Here is a 23,379-nt window from a genome sequence, read left to right as displayed (position 1 = left end):
TGTTATATCTGAAAACTTTGATAGTAGAACAGGATTTGGATGAGATTACGTACTAGGCTTGTGAAACAGTTGGTCATTGAGGTCAGTTGGTCATTGAGGTCAACACATAAGCAGATACAATTACACTTTTACATTTTTAATATCTTCTCCAAAAAAAAGACAGAAACAGATACAAATATGATTGAAAAATTAAAAAGCACATAATATGCCAACCACTCCCATCATGCCACAGTTACCAAACATTAAGGAACAAATTTAGACTTTAATAAACCTCACAAAAATTATCTTTGGCTGTGTTTTATTGCTATTTTATCACATTTTTACAATTTTATTTCAAACAAAACGAATCAACACCAAATATATTTGCAGCATTGTCAAGAACCTTCCCTTCTTTATATCCACCTTTTGGAATTTCCATTTAAAATACAAGTAACATAACAAGGAATGCTAAGGCAACCCCAACAAAAATGTTCATTACAATCCTAAATGTTCTATTTTCTTTATGACGATGTCCTCGTTCCAAGTAGTATTGCACAATGTCTGTGATGTCACGCTTAAGCGGCTCGAAGCCAAGATGGTTGCGTGCCTTGACTATGTTGAAATAGTGTGGAACCGATATCTGGTACAGCTGGAAAAAAGGGCATTATGTTATGTAATTTAAATCAATTGAGTATATGTAATATGGAGCTTTCAAATTTGATAAAGCTCTGTCTACACTAAAAAAAGGTGATTTGCCCATATATGGACATACCACTGATGTCATACCACTACAATATTTGGCCATATCACTACCATATTAAATTATGTCATACAGAGGTACTATTTAGCATACGTCAAGTTTGGCTTAGCAATTTTGTCAAATTGGTTGATTCTTGGTCCATTGATTCTGTTACCTTTTTTTGGGTTAATATTTGTCACAAAAAACCAAAGTTTAAATCAATCAATTCATTCAAAAAATGATTTAAAGTACTGTATTGATGATAACTGATTGTGATGATGAACCAATGATGCAATTAAAGAAATTAGAGACAAAGAGTTTTCACTTACTTCTGTTCTCGTTAGAAAAGGTTGAATATGACACAAAGGTTTGAACAACTGATGGATCCATTCTAAAACAAGTACTTAATAAAGAAAAAATTCCATCTTTGATTACAAAAATCTTCTCCTCTCATTCTCTTGTTATCAATAGACCTATGGTTGATCTTGCAAAAAGCTGTTAAACAAAATATTGATTTTACTTACCTATAACAAACATAAACTTAAATGATAGATTTATCTTGGGAAAGGTACAGCCAAGACCTTCTATGAGTGGGCGGAAAAATTCCCAATTATTGATTGGTGCGTCGTCTGTTACAAAATAAACTTCTCCACCCTGTGAAATTAAAACAAAGTTGGTTGTAAATGAGACCAGCAATTGATGTCAACAAAACTGTGGTATTATGTTTATTTTTATTTAATTTATTTTATAACATAACATATAAAGTACATCATTTTAGGAAAGAATGAAGAAGAGGTTGTTTTACTTTTAGCATGAAGTAAGCTTCTATGTTATACTTACAGATATATGTTTTTTCTTTTGTGTTAGCGCATCTCCCGCTAAAATATGGCTGCTAACAAGATTATCAATATGAATGAAATCAACTAATGCCGTCAGCCCTCCTATTGTACAGCGAACTAGACCAGCTTGCATCATATTCTAAAAATAATTAACAATTGAAGTTGTAACGAAGATCAGTATAAATTCATATCAAATTACCAAAATGCAAGGTGCGTCTTATACGGTATATTATGCATTAATATTTTGTATGCAAATGAAACTTAAATTTTATGACATGCTTCTGGTAGGGTGATTGTTGGACGAGTGATGTCATATACAATATTTGAGCACATCACACTTTTTTTGTCAAACTAGTTTGATAGTGTAGACAGAGCTTTAGGTTGGATCAATTTGGAAGAAAAAAATGCCAAAACTGGATTTGGCTTTGAATGTTGGCATAATAATTCATTGTTTCAATCCATTAGTATCACTGAACATTATTTGAAGTGTACCAACCACAATTCTTGGAAAGTGTCTTCTTTCACCAACCCCATATATTCCAGGTGGCCGCAACGCACATGTATGTAAAACAGTGCCTCCTACAAATACATTTTGTTTTATTAGTTCAAATCATGCATAATCATAATTTTTATTGCAACTTGATTTAACAAATTGAAGTTTAACAGTTATATATAAAAGCTATCATTTTAAAATGGACACAGACAATCAGAACACAAAAAATATACAACATTTAAATAGGCATAAAAAACAGCAAAACACAAGAAACATTTGTAATTTGATTTACCTTTCATTATTGTGCCATTGGCTTTTAGAATTTTGTTTTCTGAAATACATTTTGTTCTTGAATAATCATCTGTAAACTAATAAAGAATGTAATAGTGATTTATTAATATTTATTAAGCTCTGTCTACACTATCAAACTAGTTTGATAAAAAAGTGTGATGTGCCCAAATATGGTAGTGATATCTTTAAATATGGTAGTTATATGACATCATCATGGCCATATATGGGCACATCACATTTTTTTTGGTCACATAACGTTTAATAGTGAAAACAGAGCATGAAGTTGGTGGAGTAAAAATACTATTAAATCATTGCTGGTAGGCCTACAATGAATAATTACAGTACATTGTTAAGACAGAAGGCTCAGATGCTAATTTAATAGGTCGTTAAGTTTTTAAAAAGGGTTCAAACACTCAGATAATAGGTTTTCAGTTTAAATAGAGATAGATGGAACAGTAAAAAGATTGGTGGTAGGCCTAACAGATAAGATAATTATATTGTAGGCTAGATGGCTCAGATGCCAGAGGACTCAAAAGTTTAGTAAAAGAAGATTAATGTAAACAGAAGCTATAGAATATTGGTTTTCAGTATTTTAGATTAACACCTATCCACACCAAGCCTATTTCTACCCTTACCGTTGTTAATGGTAATGTAGGACACGTTTCTTCTGTAGCATTTATTATTTCTTGGCCTCCAAACACAACAGCGGTCGTGCTCGTATACACAAGACGCGGAACATCATGCAAAAAGCAACCTATACATTTTGTAAAAACAAATTTGATGCATTTCCATATGGCTCACATAATTGATTATGTGGTGATGATAAAATTGCATATATAATCCGCACAAATGTATCGCAATACATTGTTTTCATGGAATAAAAGAGAGAATTAACAAAGTTATCTTAAGTTTATAGATTGACCTACAAATGACCTGTGAGCTATGAAAGAGGAACAAAGTTTGCACCTACTTTTCTCCCAACGTTTGCGTTTGCTTAGACTTTGTTGTTACACAATCATTTTTATTTATTTTGTTTTCTTTGGGTGGGTAAGCCTTCTCAGTAAGATGAAACTGTGCTTCTGAGAGGAGCCCTACCCGACCCTTTATTACTCATGATGTGAGCTATTTGGACTACACCCACACAGGAAGGAAAAGCTTTACATGAGTAACACTTATTAATGTAATGCAAAAAATGTAAAGAAAAAACATTTTACCTTCTATAACATTATCTGTTCCGCCAACATTAATACTTTCTATAAATTTGGTTGGCTTTAGCTTAAAAAAACAAACAAGGTTTTGTTAGTAGAAATATAATATGATAGCAATTATAATAATGTCTGAAAAGTAGAAATATAATACATATGATGGTATAATATGTTTCTGCTAAATAGAACCACTGGTACCCTCTCAATACATTCTTAAATCTATATTAATTTTGCATCTAATTTTACTGGGTGTATATATTGTACTGTAATTTGCTTTTTCCCTGTAAAGCTAGTCTGTCTACACTATCAAACTTTATGTGACAAAAAATGTGATATGCCCACATATGGACATGATGATATCATATCACTACAATATTTGGGCACATCACACTTTTTTTTGTCAAAAGTGTTTGATAGGATAGTGCAGACAGAGCTTTAGAATATTTGGAGCAGTTGGTAACTAGCGGCAAAAGAAAAAAAGAAGATACTAAATGCACTGTTAATGTGAGAGATTAGTCACCATTTAATAAAACAAGTATTTACCATTTCATAGCCAGACATTCCGTATGACGCAATGTGGAAAATACAACTTTTACCTTTACACAAATCTTGGACAAATGTCTTATCACATATGTCACCCTGAAAAAAAAAGCAGAACACATTACATTTTTTTTAGAATTTAAAACAATGTAATTAGCTATTATCAGCATTTTATCAGTGACATTTAAGCCATGGAATCAATTCGAAAACAGATTGTTGATTTTATGGTTCATCCTTGCACATTATTCTTGTTTAATGCTTTAATTTTAAAATTTACTTTTTGTGTTCAAATTTATTTATTTTGGATGCTAAACAAATAAATAAAAAAAACTTTACCTGAACAAATTTTATTTCAACAGAATTGTAATCTTCGATTGGTGGTTGAATGTCAGTGAGGGTCACATGGGCTCCTAGCATATTAAGGGCACGGCCTAAATGAATGCCAAAATATCCGGCACCGCCCGTTACAAGAACATCAGCGTCTTTAAATGATGATGCATCAAGATTTCTGTATTTAAGTAAATATTATTGAAAAATTTATAACATTAATCATTATTTTTTCCTAATATTCAATAGGTGCCTAAAAAACATGACACAAATATTAATTATTATACAGTATATTAATCTGTAATAACTAATATACACTCATATGCCTATCAGGCCTAGTTTTTAATCTATTCAATAACAGCTCAATCAATGCATTAATACTGGCCATCTTAGTAATAACTAGGCATTAAAAATACAGTAAACAAAATTATTGATTACAAATACTTGGGTCGAAGTAGATATATACATGACAACAAATCTACCCTAATTAATATAAAAATGTTGGTTTATATTTCATGGCTATAATTTACTCTAGGCGTACCCGTACGGACAGAGGTGAGTGGGGAAAATCCCTTGACTGAAGCCCTCTTGTTGGGTGGGCTGGGCCAAAGTCCAGTTTACAACAAACCACCTACTACATTATAATATTTAGGCCTAGCCTAGCGTAGCGAATCTATCTTTCTGTAGCTTTTAATTAAGATAGACAATTGAGTTAATATACCTGATAGAATTTCCAGCACGTGCACAATGAATTTTCTCCGATACCATTATCTTTTTAGATCTCGACAAAGCCTGGTGTTGACGTGTGTGTAGATGTTCCACGTGTGAACTGTCATTAGCCTAACTTTTTAACAATGGCGATACACTTGACTGAGCAATTATTATATAACTTTAAGCGCGCGCAAACACAATTAGATATGCATGAGTACCTTTCTTTTCTAAACACACGGTCTTCTGTCTTCACACAGTACACAATACAAAAGCAACAATTTGGTGTTATAAAACGTATTAATTAAACCGTAACTACAGTAATTTAAATTTATGTTAAATTACTTTTAATATTAAAAGAAAAGGATCTCAAGAATTTTCAGCTAATCCTGGAAAATCTTTTTAAATGTACTTTTTATTTGTAATGTCAGTAATGTTATCACTTTGTAGGTATTTTTTATACTGATTTTCCAAAAAAAATCACATTTTTAATTAATTCCTCAAATTGTTTTTTTAATGATTTCCACACAAAATTAATAAAGATAATTATATTACAATAAACATATTAAATATCAAATTTAATGATAACCAGAAGACAATTAGACAATCTGAGTCTCTCTATGGTTTTAGTCTGTTATCACCATGGGGTACGTCAGCACAATAAAAATATTCAAATTGTGTTAAAATACTGAAGTAGGCCTTTCAAATTAAGTTCTTCCTGTTATCGCTGCTTTTGTGTGTCTACCATGGCCATAGAGGGCATACTATGTGCCATGAGCATAGTATGGCTGATTTCAAACGCATAATGATAAATATTCGTTGAATTTTCAGTTGATCTCATAAAACTCACTGCTCACTTCATCAAATCCATTTGACAATATAATAATTTTTTTTCCCTGTAATAAAAATAAAAAATAAAAAATTGAAAGATTAATTATGACTAAATATAATCCAGTGTCTATATGGTATAATGTACTGTACAATTTACATAAACGTACCAACTCTTATAAATGTGAGGTTATTTTTGAGTATGTGTTCTCCTTCTAATAACAATTGGTTTGGGTTGGCCACTCTATTGTTGTTGATGTACAGACCACCATCTCGGATAAGTTTTTCACCTTTACCTGCAAGTACAACAAACTTAGTTTATATCAAAGGGTTGAATTTGAAATCATTAAAAATAATCAAAATGTTATCTTGTATACACAGTATTAAATACACATACCAAAATGAAATATATTTATATTACCAAAACTTACCACCAGAGGGAAGGCACTTAACCTTCTCTACCATATCAAATATGGTGATTCCAGGTTCTAGTAGAATCTTTGAAATAAAAGCTCCTTTAAATAGTTCCTCAGCCTCTTTTTCATTGAGCACTTCCAAAGCTCTGATTCCAGAACTTCCATACAAAGCCTCTGTTAACCTTTTGGCCTTTGATAGACCTTCCTCTGGGGAGATATCAACCAAAGACAAAATGACAATAAACATCTATATCATAATTGACATCATAATCAAAAGCAATCATAATCAGTATTGTCATTATCAACCACACCATTACCAACCAGTAGTTTTATCAGTATTAATTATTAGTATTATAGCTAACCCCACCATTATCAATGCATCTATGTCATCATAATGTACATAGTCCCACCACTCACTATAGTAACGTATGTTTACCCAAAAGAGTTTTTCTACAGTATGTCTACCCAAACAAGTTACTGACCTCCATGCACCAAAAGTGAGACCTGCTCAGCAAGCTTCTTCTGTGCTTGCCGTTTTGATGGATGCGACTGGTGTTTCTGCATTATGCTTCCTATCTCATCTAAGCTTAAAAATGTAAATAACTCCAGGTACTTCCTCATAAGTGAATCAGGTAGTTGTACAAAATACTGCAAAAGAAATAAGAATTCTAAAACTCTTAACGATGTTCTGTGCAGTAAAGTATTAAAATATATATGTAAACCAAGGAGTTTCTTATAATTTCAAATCTTTGGTTCTAAAGCTCTGTCTACACTATAAACTAGTTTGACAAAAAAAGTGTGATGTGCCCAAATATGGTAGTGACATACTCAAATATGGTAGTGACATACCCAAATATGGTAGTGATATGACATCATCGTGTCCATATATGGGCACATCACATAAAGTTTGGTAGTGTAGACAGAGCTTTAGATACACTAAAGAATGGTATCAACTTTTTGTAATCCATTGTGAAAAAGAAAGGGATGTAGATTACGGATTTGGGAAATCCCATCTACACAAAATGATTCTTTAGTTTATGAGGAAGGACTAAATATCTAATAAGCTTATGTCACTTACCTGATACAAGTCAAATTCTGATGTGTTCTGAGAATTTAGCCAGACAGCATTGCCTGCTGTTTTACCAAGTTTGTCACCTGAAGAAGTGGTAACTAACGGGAGAGTTATACCATAAACCGAGGGGCCATGCAGCCTGTCAATCAACTCATAACCTGTACAAATATTACCCATTTGGTCCATGCCTCCTAACTGAAAAGGAAAATGTAACTTTATTAAAGATACAGTAACTAATTTCATTCTCTATTTAATTCCTATAAGATACTAGTTATAATACGTGTTAACAAAAAGACATGATTTAAACTCAGAACTCATAACCTACAAGCAGCATCCACTTATTGCATGCTGCTGTGACTTTACCACCTGTTAGTTATTATTACTTTTGGTAAACTGGAAATATAGTTTTGATAAAACTACAAAATACCTGAATTCTGCAACCATACTGGCGATGCAAGTGCAGGAAGTCATACGCTTGGAAAGCTTGGTAAGAGAACTCGCTAAAATTCAAACCTGCTGGGCTTTCCAATCGTGATTTGACACTAAAAAGACAAACACCTTCAATGTCAGCGAGGTTTAACTACATATCGTGCCATGTTCAGCATTCATTTTGAAAACATTTGAGGAACACAAACCTTTTTCTTCCAAGCATTGTACCCATTCGTAGATGGCGTCCTATACTTGATAAAAACTCTACTACATTTTTTCCCTTATACCATGATGAATTATTTAGGATTCTATAATAAATGAATAAAATTAATTGAATGTTAAACAATTAAAAAAAATTTAATTTGTATAGATAATTATAATTAAACCATTAATCCATTGAAATGTTTAAGATTTTATGTTTTATATTTAACAGGTTACATCTCAGCAATACAAACTGAGGGTTAAGTTTGAGGTTAGATTCCCAGATAGCAGTGGCTGTCATTGATTTCTGTTACACTAGTATTGAACTTTAACCTAATTGCTGTATATTGTAAATTAATCATACCTAATTGGTTTAAGATCTTTATTAGATTTCCAAATATACAGCTCATGATTTTCAAATATAGTCTTTAAATTGTTCTCAATAGCTTCAGCGTTTTGTGCAACTTGGTCAACAGACAGTGGTTCTCGTTCTTTGCTCTTTCCGCTTGGGTCACCGATAGATGCTGTTGCTCCTCCAATCTGTAAAATTAAATTATCAGTCAACTTTTTGGAAACCGAATTTTTATAATGATATACCTCAATGATGAGGATATGTCGATGCTAGTTTTGTGGTTATCCCTGTTTCATTTCTTTGTTTTAAAACGTTACAATTTTACTTTATTGTGTCGAGCTTGAAATGAAATAAAATAAATATGATGATGACAATTGTTTTGATATTAAAAATTTATTTTGTGTGTATAACACTCACTAATGCGATACCATTGTGTCCAGCTCGCTGGCAGTGAATCAGGCCAATAATAGCCAGAAGGTTGCCAATATGGAGACTAGAAGCCGTTGGGTCAAATCCGCAATAGATGGTCTGAGGGGAACTTGTCAACACCTTTGCTAATTCATCACTACAAAAATTGTAAAACATTTGTTTCTAAACATTATATTTTCTTTTTGTTTTGCTGATGAAAATTAAAACAAACTTTTAGGCACTAAAATATTCCTTGCCATTCAAGGTACTGTTAATTTACATTGCCATTACTACTTTATTGACATTTGGATTAGTTTATTACTTTAAAGTCTTACGTTGAGTTCGGAAAAATATCTTGAATAAGACCTCTTTTATGGAGTGTTAGTATATTTGATGACGGCTTTGTCTTTGGCAGAGTTTTGCTAAAGTATCTTTTGTGAAACCTAAAACAAAAAAATAACGAAAAAATAAAAACATTTACTTTCAGACCCTTATTACTTTAGACTATGGATTTTATTTTCTAATATTATTGCCATTTCTAATTAAGCAATGTCAATATACTATTTTTGTTTTTGGCAAGATGAGACAATTGCCGAAATTCAATACAATTATGGAGTTTTTTCTAACTTCTTCATCTTCATGTTACTGCTGTAAGAAAGCAGCCTAGATATGCCTAGTACACTGTTGTAAAGTGTATGTAGGACGGTAGAACTGGGCTTATATTATAGGCTAAAATTAGGAAAGGAAAATGAGCGCTCGGAACTTGTATCTTTATCTTTGATATATTGTTTATAACAATACAAACCTCAACCCTAAACTATTTATTTGTCTGTTTCCAATCCTTGGCAACCTCACCAAAATGTATTTATGAACTGTCGCCATGCTTGTTTTGTGTGAACTCAACCGTTACAAATGACATCAAGTTCACTTTATAGACGAAACTATTATATGATAGGTAAATATACCGAAAGAATCACTTTCTGTATTTGAAAGACTAATAATGTTTTGTCATTAATTATTTTAAATAGTTTTTTATTATTATTAATTTAGCTTTTAAAATAATGTATACTATTTGTTAACAGTGTTTTACCCATTTGTATAAACCTAACTATTAAAATTACCCCATAATAAAATGATTGGTTCTTCTACGATGAAATTTATAACAAGGGGAATACCCAGGTGATGTTTTGCATAAAACTGATTGTTGTGGCGCAATAAGCCAATGAACAGTATTGTCCTTGTTTCAACAATTCAAGTTTAAATGGCTAGTATAGACAAGGAAAGTCGTAAGTACGACAGTGTTTTTAAACTGAATTTTGCGTAAGCATTGGGCTACAAGAAGGGGGGAAATGAAACAAAATATGGTAGCCTTGGACTAATAGAGAGAATTTATTTAAGTGTAGAGTACTAGTAGTAGTAGGCCTCTACTGCTACTTTGTAAATTGTAGGAGCCAAAGCGTGTACATAGGTGGCGGGACCTATAGGCCTATAGGAGACGCCCTTGGCCTAGAGTCCGCTTTGTTGGTAATAAAATAAGACCGTGAAGAGAATAGTTTGATTATTCATTTTAATCCTATTTATATTGAAATAATGGCCCCTTTATATACTACTACTGTATAATTATTATTATATTTTCATTTCACATGGTTAACTTTATTCTTGCAGGAGGTGCTACCATGATGGGTGCTGCTTCCGACAGATTGGCTGCCATCAAAATGTCCACAATCAAACAGATTGCGAGATGGATAGAAGTTTTCAAGCTTCGAGAATGGATTGACTGCCTGAAGGTGTGGGCAATGGTGCATCCATTCCTTGCAGTGTTTGCCATTGTCTTTCTCCTTTCAACTTCTGTACCCGTTATGATCTTCCTAAGCTTTGCCGGGTTTGTTCTCCTGTTCGGGATCATCAGTTTTGCCTTCATTGAAGGTATAATGTTCTATTTTATCGGGAAATAACAGGAAATATTTGATCATGTTTGGTTTTAAAAAGCATTTTCCTCATCAGTGTAGTACTGACCATTTCGTTTATGATATTCCTTCCTAGGCCTAATCTTAACAACCAGTACAGCCATACTGCTCACATCTGTAGGCTTTGTGGCCACTGCTGCCCTTGGCTTTACCGGCTTCATCATAAGCTGCTACTTCGTTCTCCAGCTTGGCTATCGCTTCCTTGATGTTGCAACCGAGAAAGTCAGACACGGATACAACGGAGTTGCCACGTGGTACAAACCTGATGTTTCGCATAAGCTAGGAGAATCGCAAAGTAAAGTTGAAGACCTAAAGGTTAAAGATTGACGGTGGTGGCACCCTGTAGATAAAGATCAAGGCTTTCAGAAAGATGTTTACTTCAGTTCCCATCAAGAGATTAGTTGGTTAGAAGACAACATATTGCTTAGAGTTGCTGTTGTCAGTATTTTCATGTTTGTTGTTGTTTCTCCATGCCTTCATTTTCTTACTGTGGTTTATTAATCTATCAAGGTTCAAGTTAAATAGAGAACAAATGTAGGCAACAGTAATTTACTCTCCTACTTCTCCTTGGGCAGTATTATAACATAACAAATACTATATTATAAATATTATAGTATTATAAATCATTTCTCTAATAGGGCCTATTGTATATTTATTTTTTGTAATGCATGTTTTTTTTACAAAAATCATTATTGTAGTATTTAATAAACAATTTCTGAAGCTTGCTACAGGGATGTCATAAGAATTTTGATCCAAAACAAATTTATTTTCTAAAATATAAAGTTAATGTATGGATCATTAAATTCTTTAACAAAATGATAAGCTGTTGTGTGCTTAGTTGAAAAAAAAATTGGGGTGATAAAATCACCAGTAATTGGTAACCGAAGTACTGTAAATAAACACACATTGTGACTAAAACTTGTGAATACTAGTATTTTGTTTTGTAATATCTGAGACAACTTGTCACTGGTATTATTGTAAAGTCAGTATGCCTCCAAAAATAACAAGTTGAACGAATTAATGTAGGCTAATATAATGCTGTTAATGCACGGTGAAATTCCATGACAGAATTGAGTGTGATCATCATAAGTTACAAATAAAAAACGTAACAGTTATTAAATTTAATTAACTTGAAACATAAATCCAGCATTTACACCGTACATCGTTTATTTGTGCGAGCACGTGTTCATCTAGATTTCGCGCGCTTCCATTTCTGACCAATCACAAGTTGGAAGAGTGTTTAGAGATGACACGTGGCTAATTAACCAACCCAAGTCATGGCGGCCCCGACGTACAACAGCAGCAGCACTTCACTTTACGTAGCCTTCTGAACGTGTTTCTGTTTATTAATTTCAGTGAATCATCATCTTGGTAGGTAGAAAGAAAGAAATTAATATTGTTTAGGTGCGAATCGAGGGCAGGCCATCCAGGCCTTCAACTACAAAGCATAGCATAGGCCTTCAACTACAGAGGGGCCTTATCCTATCTGAGGTGGCTAGCTAGCCAACTAGGCAGTACAGTAACAGCTGGGCTAGGCTACCTGGCCATACTTTTAGTATTTTTGGGAACTTTAGTAACTTCCTCTACATTCCTAAATGTGCTAAATTTCCAATGGGTGATACTGCCCTCGGCAGATAATTGAACATAATCTGTTGCTCTGCTCTGGCCTTCAAACAATTGCCAGTCATCAAAAGTATTTGATAACATTATCTTTTATTAACAGCCTAATTGGATCATTATAGGATGTATTTGGCAGAAATTATAAGTGCCCGATTTCCTGATTAGCACTAACAGTTTTTGAATTGTATTATAAATGCATTTTCAATAATAGAAAGAAGCTTTTTATACATATTTAGAAATCTTTCTTCTTTCTATTTTTGAAAAAAAGTATACAATTATCTTCTATATCAATGACCACCAACAATATGGCTATCCCCAACGATATTAGGCCAATCTATAATGTGAGATAGTAATAAGGGCGATCGTAGCCATGAGTATAACTTCGGTTGTGAGGGAGATCAAGTAAACATTCTTCAGATACATTATTGATATACTTTACTTTCTATAGAAATCTAGTAATCATTTAATGGTACGTGTCGTTTCAAAAAGTAGTAAACCTGACCGTTTTTATATAGAAACTCTCATCCATCAAGACCCCAAAAATAAAAAAATCTTTCTTTAGCTCATCCTGTTGGCAAGGCGATTTCATATTCTCATGATTGTTAGCATCCAATTTATTTACGCCTTAAATATAGTAAAATTAAATTCTGAACCCAAAAAGTATTTGATATGCCTACATTGCTAAAAAAAGTAAAAGCTATGGTACGGTATGGTTTATAAATAGAAACGAGAAGTATAGTACTGGAATACAAGATTTTAGATCTGCAATCGTTGAAAGTGCTGAAGATTCCTAATTAAATCATCATGTAGCAATAAGGAACCTGCACACTTGAAACATTGGCTGGCAATGAAAAGCGAGATTTAACAAATTAAAGGCGAATGAGTCATCGTACACTATCACAAAACATGCATCCTGCTCAAAGTTAGCAAACCATCCGGCGGCGGAGAGAAGGCTGCTAGCAAGTGAATTAACAACTTGTTTTCCTTTTTCAATTTGTATCCGCTGCACCAAAACACTGTTTGCACTCCACGTCAGCGATGGCGATGGACAAAGAGAAGCTGTTCGCTTCCTGCAACCCAACCCTTGTAAGTATTCTAGACTGTACAATTCATTTTTACTTAGTGTAGCCTAGTAATGTACAAAGCTAGCTAGGTGTTTTGTTTTTGTTTTAGAGTATTGTATTATTCACCTAAATCTCACAAATAATCTTACTTACTTTTTTGTTAAATCATTTTTGATTTTTTGATAGAAATTTATTTTAGTTTTGTGTTTGTTGGACAGTAGGAACATATGCATACTTGTAATTATCTTATTCTGTCTCCATAATTTAATGGGTAACTTTAATACTGTCTTTATAAAAGTTACATTTAAATTCAAATAACTCCTTGCTCGTAATAATGTATAAGTAAAGGCCAGTAATCGGTATGATGTCAAATTAAAGTTTGTTGAAATTAAATCAATAATTTGTTTATCAACTTATTTACTGTAGTGTAATCAACTAACATAGATTTAAGATTCTCAAAAAGAAGAAAATGTAGAAAATAGACATTTATTCACAATCTTTTTATCAATAAAATGTTAAAATTTCTTTTTATTAGATGAGGGGCCTGACATCTGCCACGTCTGTTGCAGTGGCCCCATTAAAATTCCGAATCCGGATGGATTATCATGGGATTGACACCTCGGTATCTGTGTGGAATAACTTAAAAGCGTGGGTAAAGAATCATCCGGTTTATTCTAGTTGTCTTGCTGTACTCTGTGGAATAAATGTCATCCCGGTTTTATCATTTGCTGCTGCTTATGTGACAATTAAGATTACAATGCGCATTGGAACTTCTCTACTCCAAGGTACAGTACATAAGTAGCCATATTGTCTTATTCACATCGTCTAGTATACACACACTAGGGCATTTTTTCTGGTGTGCATCTCTAGTATATAGGTGATGTGAAAGGAAATTTTATCAAATCAAAACTATAAAGGTATTATACAACTAGGGAGTCAACTCAACAGGTCAAAGTGATCCAACATGGAGACTACTGCATCCTCAATTGGCCAATCAGATACAAACATTTGAAGTAGTCAATTCCCCTTCCTGTTCACATTGCTTGCTTTCATCCCTCAAGTGGTATGTAAATACCTCTGTATGACTCGCACTCTATTCTTTTTTTATTTTGTTCTGGTTGCTTCAGAAAGAAATGTAAATTCTTTAACTTATTTGATATCTATTTTAAGAATAATTATATGGTAATGTGGGCGTTGCCTCACCTCAAAATAATGCACCTGGATGTGCATATATAATTTCGCTTTCTAAGACAGCAAGCTGATTTTTACTTCTGCTGTTTGATTAAAATTAAAGACCATCTTTATTTACAGGTGTGAAACGATTGCTTGGCTTCCAAACTAAAACTACTAAATTTGAGAAGGAATACCATCTTTCACATGTCAACCAACAGATGAGTGAATACTGGGGGCGCTTTCGCATCGTACCAAGCTCACAAAGAGATAAGAAGGTTGTTAGTCTCTACAACGATGTTGCTGATTTCCAAATGTTGGAAGAATGCACGAAAATGCTACAATCGAATGACAACACCGAAGTCTATAGCTATCTTTCCGGTGTAAGTAATACTGGAGATGCAGACTCTGCTATTGCAGATTTGTATACAGAAAAAGAAGGTAGTACGGAACATCCAGATTTAATTTGTGGGTTGGATCCGAAACAAGTAAATCCTAGCGATATTGTCCCGGTGACCGATGGGAATGATGAAACAGAGACAGTAGACAGCGGTGAAGTAACTGCAAGCGAATCAATGTCTTCTATGGTGGAATCGACAACGTCACTCGAGCAAAGATTATCACGAGATGGATTAAATAAAGGAAAAAGCAAGAGAAAAAAGAGGAAAAGAATCTCATGGCCATTTTTGAAGAAAAAACAAGTACCATAGTTCCCATACGTGTGAAAGGTTGAAATGTTACTAAACATTATCTGCACTACAGTATATGGCTCATTTCAGAATCAGACTCGTAAAGCAAAGTACTGTACACATTTGTCAGATTTGATTGTGAATTTTATTGTTGAAATATCCTTAATAAATAATACTGTACTGGCAGTAAAGTACTGTAAACCCAAAATATTTTTCACTTTAGGTTGGTAGCTCTTGGAAAAAAATGCATAGAAAAAATATGAACAATTACACAATTGTACAATAAGAAGATAGCAATAAATGAAATGTTATGAAATAAAATTACTGTAGTGTCTTTCTATGATTAAAGATTCCAAAAAAGATTTCCTTAGTGTCTGGAATCTTTATAGATAACAAAACATATTGCTTAAATAAAAGTAACCTTTTATCTTTTACTTTGAGATAATAATAAAATCAACTCTCCCAATACCGGACACATTTGAGCTGGCCTAATATATCTGGTTTCTGAAAAGTCTATTCAGGACGTGTTTTTAATGAATTTAGGACCTTTGGGAGAGAGTCCTGTATGGGGAAAGTTGACATAGATGTGTTGCAGGTCTGTATACTCAATCTGACTGCAGGATCTGAGCTAAGGACGAGAATCTGAGATGATAAGATTCCATTCCTGACATATGTTGAGGTATCGAGGTAGCATAACAATTTGGAATGCATTGTATTATTAGTACCGTATGTAATGTACTGTAGTTTATTGCGCTTCTTCCATACATTGATATAGCACGTTTTGCAAAATATTATTTTCAAGGATTTAGAAAGTGGCAAATATTGCAATCCATATTGCAAACAATGAAAAAGAAACTGCTTTATTCCTTCACTAGCCAAAATCTTATACCCTTTTGAAATTTCTTATTTTCAATACTAAAAAGCATCAACTTTCAATTTCATCTTTTGAATAAAATAATATTAATAAATTTAATTTCATTGTTCAAACTTTTGTCAAAAAAGGTAATACATTGATGTTGAACCATTTTCTATTATGAAAAATTATGTACCTTAATTAAGTACCGCACTAATAAATGATATTTATAAAAATTACTAAATAATATCATTATTTTAATATAAATTTATGTGAAATGCATTGTATAAAACAATAATATATAAAAATAATTTTAATAAGTATATCAAAATATGTACATTTCTGTATATAAAATAAGCAGTAAAAAAGAAAAAAAATTACATACATTTTTACATTCGTAGATTCTGTATAGGTTTATGGTTTGGACTTAGTGACTCCCGCTTTGGCTCAACATTATGTGTACGGTTTCGCAAATGGTACACACGTTTGTGTACGCTCACAAGTGCTGGTCGACTCCTTCTGAGTCCTAATTTACCCCCACCGCCGATGGTAAAACTATGACCTTTTTGTTTTGTGCCACACGGAGACGAGTAACCGCTATTGGTTTCACATATGCGCATATTTGGATGGACGGTTCGCTCATTGTTGGAATGTACTGAGTTGTAGGACATACCACCGCTATTTTCGGTATCTCTGGATGGTAGTTGTAGATTCCTCAAGTTATTGGTTACATTTATATTTGTATCTATCCTCTCATTACTAATAATGTCTGACCGTGCTTCCTTGTTTTCTTGCACCATTAAAAAATCTGAAAAGAAAAGTTTAAATGGTTAGAAGAAAAAAGAGAGATTGTCTCAAACAAAGCACTGAAAACATTTTAAAAAGGAGAAAGTGAATTGTTATTTATTTATACTATGTAACCTCTTCAGTCACAGACTGGTCTCCCAGAGGGCCTAGTTATGATCAGTGGCTGTGTATGTACTAGTACACCGGGGTAACCCCGCCACCTCCCTACTCGTCTCAAAAGATGTATTAGGTTCTTTAAGAGTGTACCCTGGACCTACAGTTTATAGTCCTTATCCGAGAAGACTCGTTCTACCACCAGAACCATGAAGCGAGTGAGCCTTGAACCCTTGTTGATGGTATGGCTACGCAATTACGGTTCCACTGTATTAACCGCTCGACCACTCACTCACTGACAGTATTAAACAATTGACAAACACTACATATTTAAACCATAATGTATCATGACACCTACCTTCATGAACTAACTCCCCATCACTTTCTTCATCTCCTTCATACCCAGAATTTATCGAACAAAAACTTTGGTTATTTGGATTTTCAGCAATTTTTTCAATCCCGGGGACAGAGGTTGGAGTGACAGCACGTGGATAAAAATCTGTATCTTTGTCGTCGTTGATATCGGCTGGCTTAGCTTTTGATGAGGGAGACATCAGGAATGATTCCATAGCTGGTGACATGAGATGTTCTTTGGTATTGGGCGACGATAGTGATTCAGCACCAAGCATGTCACACAGCACAGCATATGGAATACTCTGTGATAAAAACATAATATGTAAAGAACTGACCAGTCAACTTGCAAATTACAGGATGGGAAATCTATGCTTTCTAAAAAAAGTCATGTATTACAGTAGGATTTGAACCAAAGATTGTCAAACACGTATGATAATATTTTCATGTACTTTAATTATATATTTTTAGATACAGTACTATGGCAAAATAAATTAAATGAAAATAAAAAATTGAAATGACCTTTCATTATTGCTTAGAATCGATGGCAACACCTTGGTGGTAGGTAGAAAATATTATATGAAAAATATGAGTGATGACCCCACCCAACCTCAACTCCATAAAAAATTAAAGGTAAACCAGCTTTTAGAGAATGTTTACCTCAAATTTGCTAACTTCACTTAGTTCTGTGACAGCGTAACGTTCCTTTACAGCTACTAACTTCACTTCACGATGGTCCGTCAGTGGACTACCTGAAAAACTGAGGACATACTAATGTTTTAAAATACACATTTTTAGATAAAAACTAGTTAAATTTGTTTTTTTCACTACGTTGACTTGAGCAAAAAAAACCCCAAACAAATTTCCTCGTCATTGTTAAAGGCAGTACCACAAAATAAGACCCCAAAAAACAAATTGTTCATCACTGTAACTTACCATTTCCTATGTAGATTGAGTGTGGTCTTCTCTAGATCTTTGATATCAAAGCCTGTAGACTGCAGCATTGTCATAGTCCAGGGGGATTCTGTAAATAATTTAAGATACGACTACTTACTGCTACTACACCATTTATGCTAAGCACATTTTCTACATTTGATGTACAAACAATTAAATTATTTATATACCATAATACAGACAATTTTGTCAAAGTACTCTCACTTGTACTGAAGAAGGGCTAGTGTTGCCCAAAAGCTCTGCCAATTTTTCAGGCTGTTTTTCGTTTTGATTTAGCCTTTTTCTTATTTTATTTTGTATTTCCATTGAGATCCAGCCACTGATAACCACAAAATTGTCATTTATTTTTTACTTATATTATATAATACATTAAAAATGTTGAAAACTAGGCAGTTTAAGAGACTTATTTCAGGCAATGTTATTAATTGATGTAAAGTGCTGTTGTTTATTATTTTATGACAGAAATGTGCACTTTTTATAACTAATAACTACTTACCAGCGTTGAAAACCAGTCTTGTGAGGTATATAGCACATGATGCTATCTTAGCTGGCGACACAGATCCAAACACTGAATGTAGTAGAGATGTTTCACATATGTACATTGCCATGTCCTTTGTCTTCTTGTCGGCAGACACCATTTGACAGAGAAGGTTGAGGTAGTCGACTGCAGTTAACACCTGAAGAATGAATTAAATGCTTTTTGAGAATTTTGATACAATTCAGTGTTTATTGCAAAATCAAAATGTTTGTTTTTAACAAAATAAACCAGAAATGAATGAAATCATTTCATAAACCGATTATGAATAGGTAAATTTTATTATTGTATTTAAAAAAGGTTTGATAGTTTAAAAAAAGAATATTTAGCCTGTCTATTTCAGTACTCTACATTCCTGAGCAATATCCACAAACGGATAAAACACAATCAAGATAACAAAAACTAAAAACAAAAATTGGCTGTTCATTTATCCCCTTTTGCATATATCATTTCACAACCTGCATTCAATTATCAGGTCACAAAAGAAACCAAAACATACCCGTAAATTTCCATGCAGCGTAGCGACAATATCTCCAAGCATTCTTACAACATCCTCATATTGATATGTGCCGTCAGTTAGCCAAGCAGCCTCTCGTATTGTAATGATATCCTTCTCTAGTAATCTAATTCATAAATAAACAAGATTCAGTGCAGGGCCATTTGCGGTTTAATTTTATACAAACACATTCAAACTCCTCAAATCCCACCTTTTTAATTTACATTTTTCCAACACTAACTAATTAACTATTGCTTTTACATTTTTTGGTGATTGTTCAGTGCTTTCATTTTGCGCTATATAAATTTAACATTATTATTATTATTATTGAGTTGGATGGTAATAATATTTCGTAAATTGAAAGATTCCATTAGGTAGAACTAATACCGAATGACACGTGATGCAAACTAACCAATCAAATTGCAAGACTACAATCATAATATATAACATAAGAACTAACAACTTAGAAACCATGAAAAGTAGTGTGTACAAAAAAAGATACCTGGCACATACGACCATTCCAGCAATTCCGACCAACTGCAGATCGGCTCGCGTGATTGGACGCATCATGAGGTAGCGGTCAATGGAGCATATTGTAGTATGTAAAGTTAACGATGAGTAGTCTTTCATTCCAGTCACTTCAATTAACCAATCTACAAGAATATGTCTGGAGAAAAAAATAAGAATATGTAGAATAGGATAATGTATTTGGTTCAATGCACAACACATCAGCCAAAGAAACTTATCTAAAAACCACTGGGCTCAAATAGATTAAAGAGAACAAATGACCATAAACGTTTGTCATCAATTTCATGTACATGTTTTGAGTCTGAAACTTTTGGAAAAATAGATCACTTTTTTTAACTGGTATTTTACCCAGAGGTACTTAATCAGCCACTAACCTCATCTCACTGTTAAGACCTTTTTGTAGTTTGTAGATATTGTGATTGTTTGATGGGATGGACGATTGAAAGAATTGTCTTAAAGTTGAAGCTACTTGTTGAGATGGCAGTCCTCCGTAGAAACCTTTGCAATATGTGGAATATAATTCAAGCTGAAAAACACAGGTAAGCAAACAATTAACAGTGCTGTACTGATATTATGTAACAATCAATTTAATTTTCCTTTATGCTAGAGTGTCAGTATATATACTGACAATCCATCATAATTTGTTATATCATTCAAAATAGGGAAAACAACTGGTGCTCAAGAAAGTATACTAATACTTAATAAATGAGTTGGTTTTAATATCCTACCTTTGCGTCAATACTTCTGCCAGATGCTATTTCACGTAGGCTTCTAATTGACTGTAAACTGTAAACAGATTCTAGGCAACCCTGTAAAAATAGGTAATTTAAGAGTTTATCTACATACAGACTCAAGATATAAATTAGTTTTTATTTATTTAACTTTATTTTACAAATGGGTAGCTCTAACAGATTTACTACAGCAGTACAGCTGACTTGAATCCAGCCCTTTAATTTAGTTATTAAAAGAAACTTTTTTTTAAGTTTATAAAAGCCTTCCATCCAATCTTATCTCAAGCCACCACCAACTCCCATTATGTAACCACCATTAATTTGTAAACAGTTTGTTTTTGCTATTACTGAATAACTTGATTATGTTTGAGTAAAGTATTGCTGTTCATACCAAACTAGATTGAGATGTCTTCCACAGAGCATAGGCAGCATCACTAGAACCAGCCTGGCATGCCTTCTCAAGCCAAGGCCTTGTAATTGTCTCTACCTCGTCCTCCTCTGATAAGCTATGTGTCTTGGCAATACACATTAGTACTGATGGATGGTTATTATTCTATAAATATGTATATAACATAAGAGTGTGAGTGTGTGGCGGGAGTGGGTGGGGGTTGGGGGCTGAGGGATGGCGTGTTGGTGATACCTTTTACCAGTGGTGTGTTACAAAGAACATGATATGCAAACTGGTAATATTACAGTTATTAACTCTATATAAAAAAAATGAATTATGTCATCATCTAAATTCAAAGTATAGTCATGTTTCTGGTCCATTAGTCACTACCAGTTATACTTCTTCATCAGTTCTTCTATGAATGAACGCTAGTTGATCAAATCCAATACAGCTTTGATTTTATGATCATTTGGGTAATTATCCGCTGTACAATTGTTAACATACAAACTCATTGATTAGAGTATATTTGATGTCTTCAAGAATGGTTGTATTACCTTATTGTCGTCACACAAGTCTTGCATACTAGTAAGTACGCAGGCCTTGCAACAAGCACCGTTTGTGTTCCACGGCGGACGAATAAACAGCCACATAAACGTTGAAGCTAACTTTGAATACTGCTCAGCTTTACAAAAGTACTTGGCTGCCACTCGGCCGTTGTATTCAGTATCCTTCCTCCCACTGTCTGTTACTGCTGTAGTGAACAAATACAAAAACCAGAACAAATGTTTTGAATTTTGAATGATCTGATTGTTGCATGCATACGGTTCTACGTGAATGAGAATTTCAATCTAAATTGTTGAGTTATTATTATTTAACTTACGTCCTTCATAGTATAAATAAGCAACACCCAACTTGATCAATGCTTCAATATTGCCTTCATCGGCAGCCCTACAAAAATCAAGCAATTTAGCATTAAATTAGAATGAAGAACTAGTTGCAAACACAATATTATCACACAAATACAAACAGATTTCAATAATTTACAATGGCTAATGGGTAAAAAAAATAGGAAATTGTCCTACAGTCCACAACATGTCAGCTTAATATATGCCTATGATTTACTAATTAGTAGCCTATCATCACATATTGTACAAAGGAAGGCAAAACGTTTTTAAATTGTTATATACACTGGTAATAATTGTCATGTTCCGTATTTTAATAAATGAATAGTAATACTGTAATATGCAGTACCTTTCAAAAAGCTTGAAGTTATTGCCAGATGGCCATTCACCAATAAAAGTTGCCATTTTCCATAAAGTAGATGTTGTGTCTACAAGCTCTTTGAAGCGTGGATGCACCTACAAATAAAACATTTAGAATTAATATAGGCCTATAGGCTATAGTTAAAATCACTTGTGTGTCCTCTAAAAATATTATTATTAATAAAAAATAAAATTATAAATGCCAAACAAGCTGCTCATGACCTAAAAGAGGCAACAATACATTTCTTTATTAAATAGTATTCTACCTGTCTCATTTTAATTAAATCCTTGCATGGTAACCCTTTCAAAATAAGTAACAGTAACTCATCAGGTAACGAGAGAAATCCTTCTTGACGACGACACAATCGAAGCTGACGTAACGGTACTCGGTTTGAAATCAAATCTGGAAATACATAAAATAAACATATATAAAGCAATTAAAAATTAATAATTTAATTAAAATTGAATTGTTAAATGTTATTTGATTGGAGAAAGACCTGCTTGTACTTGTATAATATTTATTTCATTAAGCCTAGCTAGGCCTAGCCTTAACTTTGAACAAGTTATTGAAATAATTCTTTTTTTTTTATATCCAAAGAGCTGTTTGTGGTTTCAGTAAACTAATTTTACTGCATAGGCCTAACATAGGCCTAGACCAATTTGAGCCTAGCTAGAGGCTTGTTCTGGAAACGGTTGACTCAACCGTCGTTGCACCCACCACTCTCGCTTGTCTCGACTGCCTAGCCTAATTTAAATACCAACCTAGCTAGGCCTACCTAGAGCGCTAGAGAGGCTAGCTTTTTGAATACATTATTATTAGACCTAAGCATGTTCATGACTTTCTTACCAAACTATATATATCGACCTGAGAAACATACCTTTCATATCGCTCCTTTTTTCTGCTTGATGAGAATAATATACCCAGTTATTCAGGCCCTAACAAACTACGAGTCTTTTGAATTTGTCTAAACTGAAACCCCGGTTAAATTCAATCGGCCGTTGTAATTTATGCACATGTGTTTTTACATCCGCTAAGACATCTGA

The 23,379-nt window shown here is 33.4% G+C and overlaps 5 protein-coding genes across 7 annotated transcripts; 2 read left to right on the top strand and 3 right to left on the bottom strand.

Annotated features, from left to right (window-relative positions):
• Positions 1-281: 281 nt before the first annotated feature.
• LOC144840299 (short-chain dehydrogenase/reductase family 42E member 1-like) lies at positions 282-5,273 on the bottom strand. The gene is made up of 11 exons (XM_078696078.1): positions 5,135-5,273; positions 4,423-4,594; positions 4,090-4,185; positions 3,556-3,616; positions 2,977-3,095; positions 2,343-2,418; positions 2,054-2,136; positions 1,559-1,696; positions 1,243-1,372; positions 1,048-1,121; positions 282-628 (listed from the first exon to the last, which is right to left on the bottom strand). Exons 1-11 carry the CDS (start codon positions 5,179-5,181, stop codon positions 419-421), a joined length of 1,206 nt encoding a protein of 401 aa, XP_078552204.1. The 5' UTR covers positions 5,182-5,273; the 3' UTR covers positions 282-418.
• A 223-nt stretch (positions 5,274-5,496) lies between these two features.
• Positions 5,497-9,720, bottom strand: LOC144840296 (tyrosine--tRNA ligase, mitochondrial-like). The gene is made up of 11 exons (XM_078696074.1): positions 9,633-9,720; positions 9,163-9,270; positions 8,837-8,984; positions 8,432-8,607; positions 8,073-8,174; positions 7,865-7,979; positions 7,444-7,632; positions 6,848-7,013; positions 6,381-6,572; positions 6,120-6,245; positions 5,497-6,017 (listed from the first exon to the last, which is right to left on the bottom strand). The coding sequence occupies exons 1-11, from the start codon at positions 9,707-9,709 to the stop codon at positions 5,983-5,985; spliced, it is 1,434 nt and encodes a 477-aa protein (XP_078552200.1). The 5' UTR covers positions 9,710-9,720; the 3' UTR covers positions 5,497-5,982.
• A 281-nt stretch (positions 9,721-10,001) lies between these two features.
• LOC144840328 (uncharacterized) lies at positions 10,002-11,808 on the top strand. 3 transcript variants are annotated; one of them, XM_078696115.1, is made up of 3 exons: positions 10,002-10,113; positions 10,493-10,753; positions 10,871-11,807. In XM_078696115.1, exons 1-3 carry the CDS (start codon positions 10,089-10,091, stop codon positions 11,119-11,121), a joined length of 537 nt encoding a protein of 178 aa, XP_078552241.1. In that variant the 5' UTR covers positions 10,002-10,088; the 3' UTR covers positions 11,122-11,807. The 3 variants fall into 3 exon arrangements, with proteins under 3 accessions (XP_078552241.1, XP_078552242.1, XP_078552243.1); XM_078696116.1 differs by having other exon boundaries at positions 10,055-10,117; positions 10,871-11,808; XM_078696117.1 differs by lacking the exon at positions 10,002-10,113 and adding an exon at positions 10,130-10,147 and having other exon boundaries at positions 10,871-11,808.
• Positions 11,809-12,055: 247 nt separating this feature from the next.
• On the top strand, positions 12,056-15,658 carry LOC144840315 (uncharacterized). The gene is made up of 4 exons (XM_078696101.1): positions 12,056-12,165; positions 13,139-13,500; positions 14,014-14,263; positions 14,790-15,658. Exons 2-4 carry the CDS (start codon positions 13,453-13,455, stop codon positions 15,356-15,358), a joined length of 867 nt encoding a protein of 288 aa, XP_078552227.1. The 5' UTR covers positions 12,056-12,165; positions 13,139-13,452; the 3' UTR covers positions 15,359-15,658.
• LOC144840284 (cyclin-F-like) lies at positions 15,544-23,322 on the bottom strand. The gene is made up of 15 exons (XM_078696048.1): positions 23,214-23,322; positions 22,602-22,738; positions 22,325-22,431; positions 21,954-22,021; positions 21,628-21,824; positions 21,077-21,238; positions 20,683-20,763; positions 20,329-20,480; positions 19,929-20,093; positions 19,430-19,553; positions 18,892-19,072; positions 18,378-18,465; positions 18,102-18,201; positions 17,449-17,746; positions 15,544-16,998 (listed from the first exon to the last, which is right to left on the bottom strand). Exons 1-15 carry the CDS (start codon positions 23,218-23,220, stop codon positions 16,580-16,582), a joined length of 2,286 nt encoding a protein of 761 aa, XP_078552174.1. The 5' UTR covers positions 23,221-23,322; the 3' UTR covers positions 15,544-16,579.
• Between the last annotated feature and the right edge of the window lie 57 nt (positions 23,323-23,379).

Source organism: Antedon bifida, chromosome 4 (assembly GCF_963402885.1).
Source record: "Antedon bifida chromosome 4, ecAntBifi1.1, whole genome shotgun sequence".
Taxonomy (NCBI): Eukaryota; Metazoa; Echinodermata; class Crinoidea; order Comatulida; family Antedonidae; genus Antedon; species Antedon bifida.
This window is presented reverse-complemented; position numbering and strand designations above follow the sequence as displayed.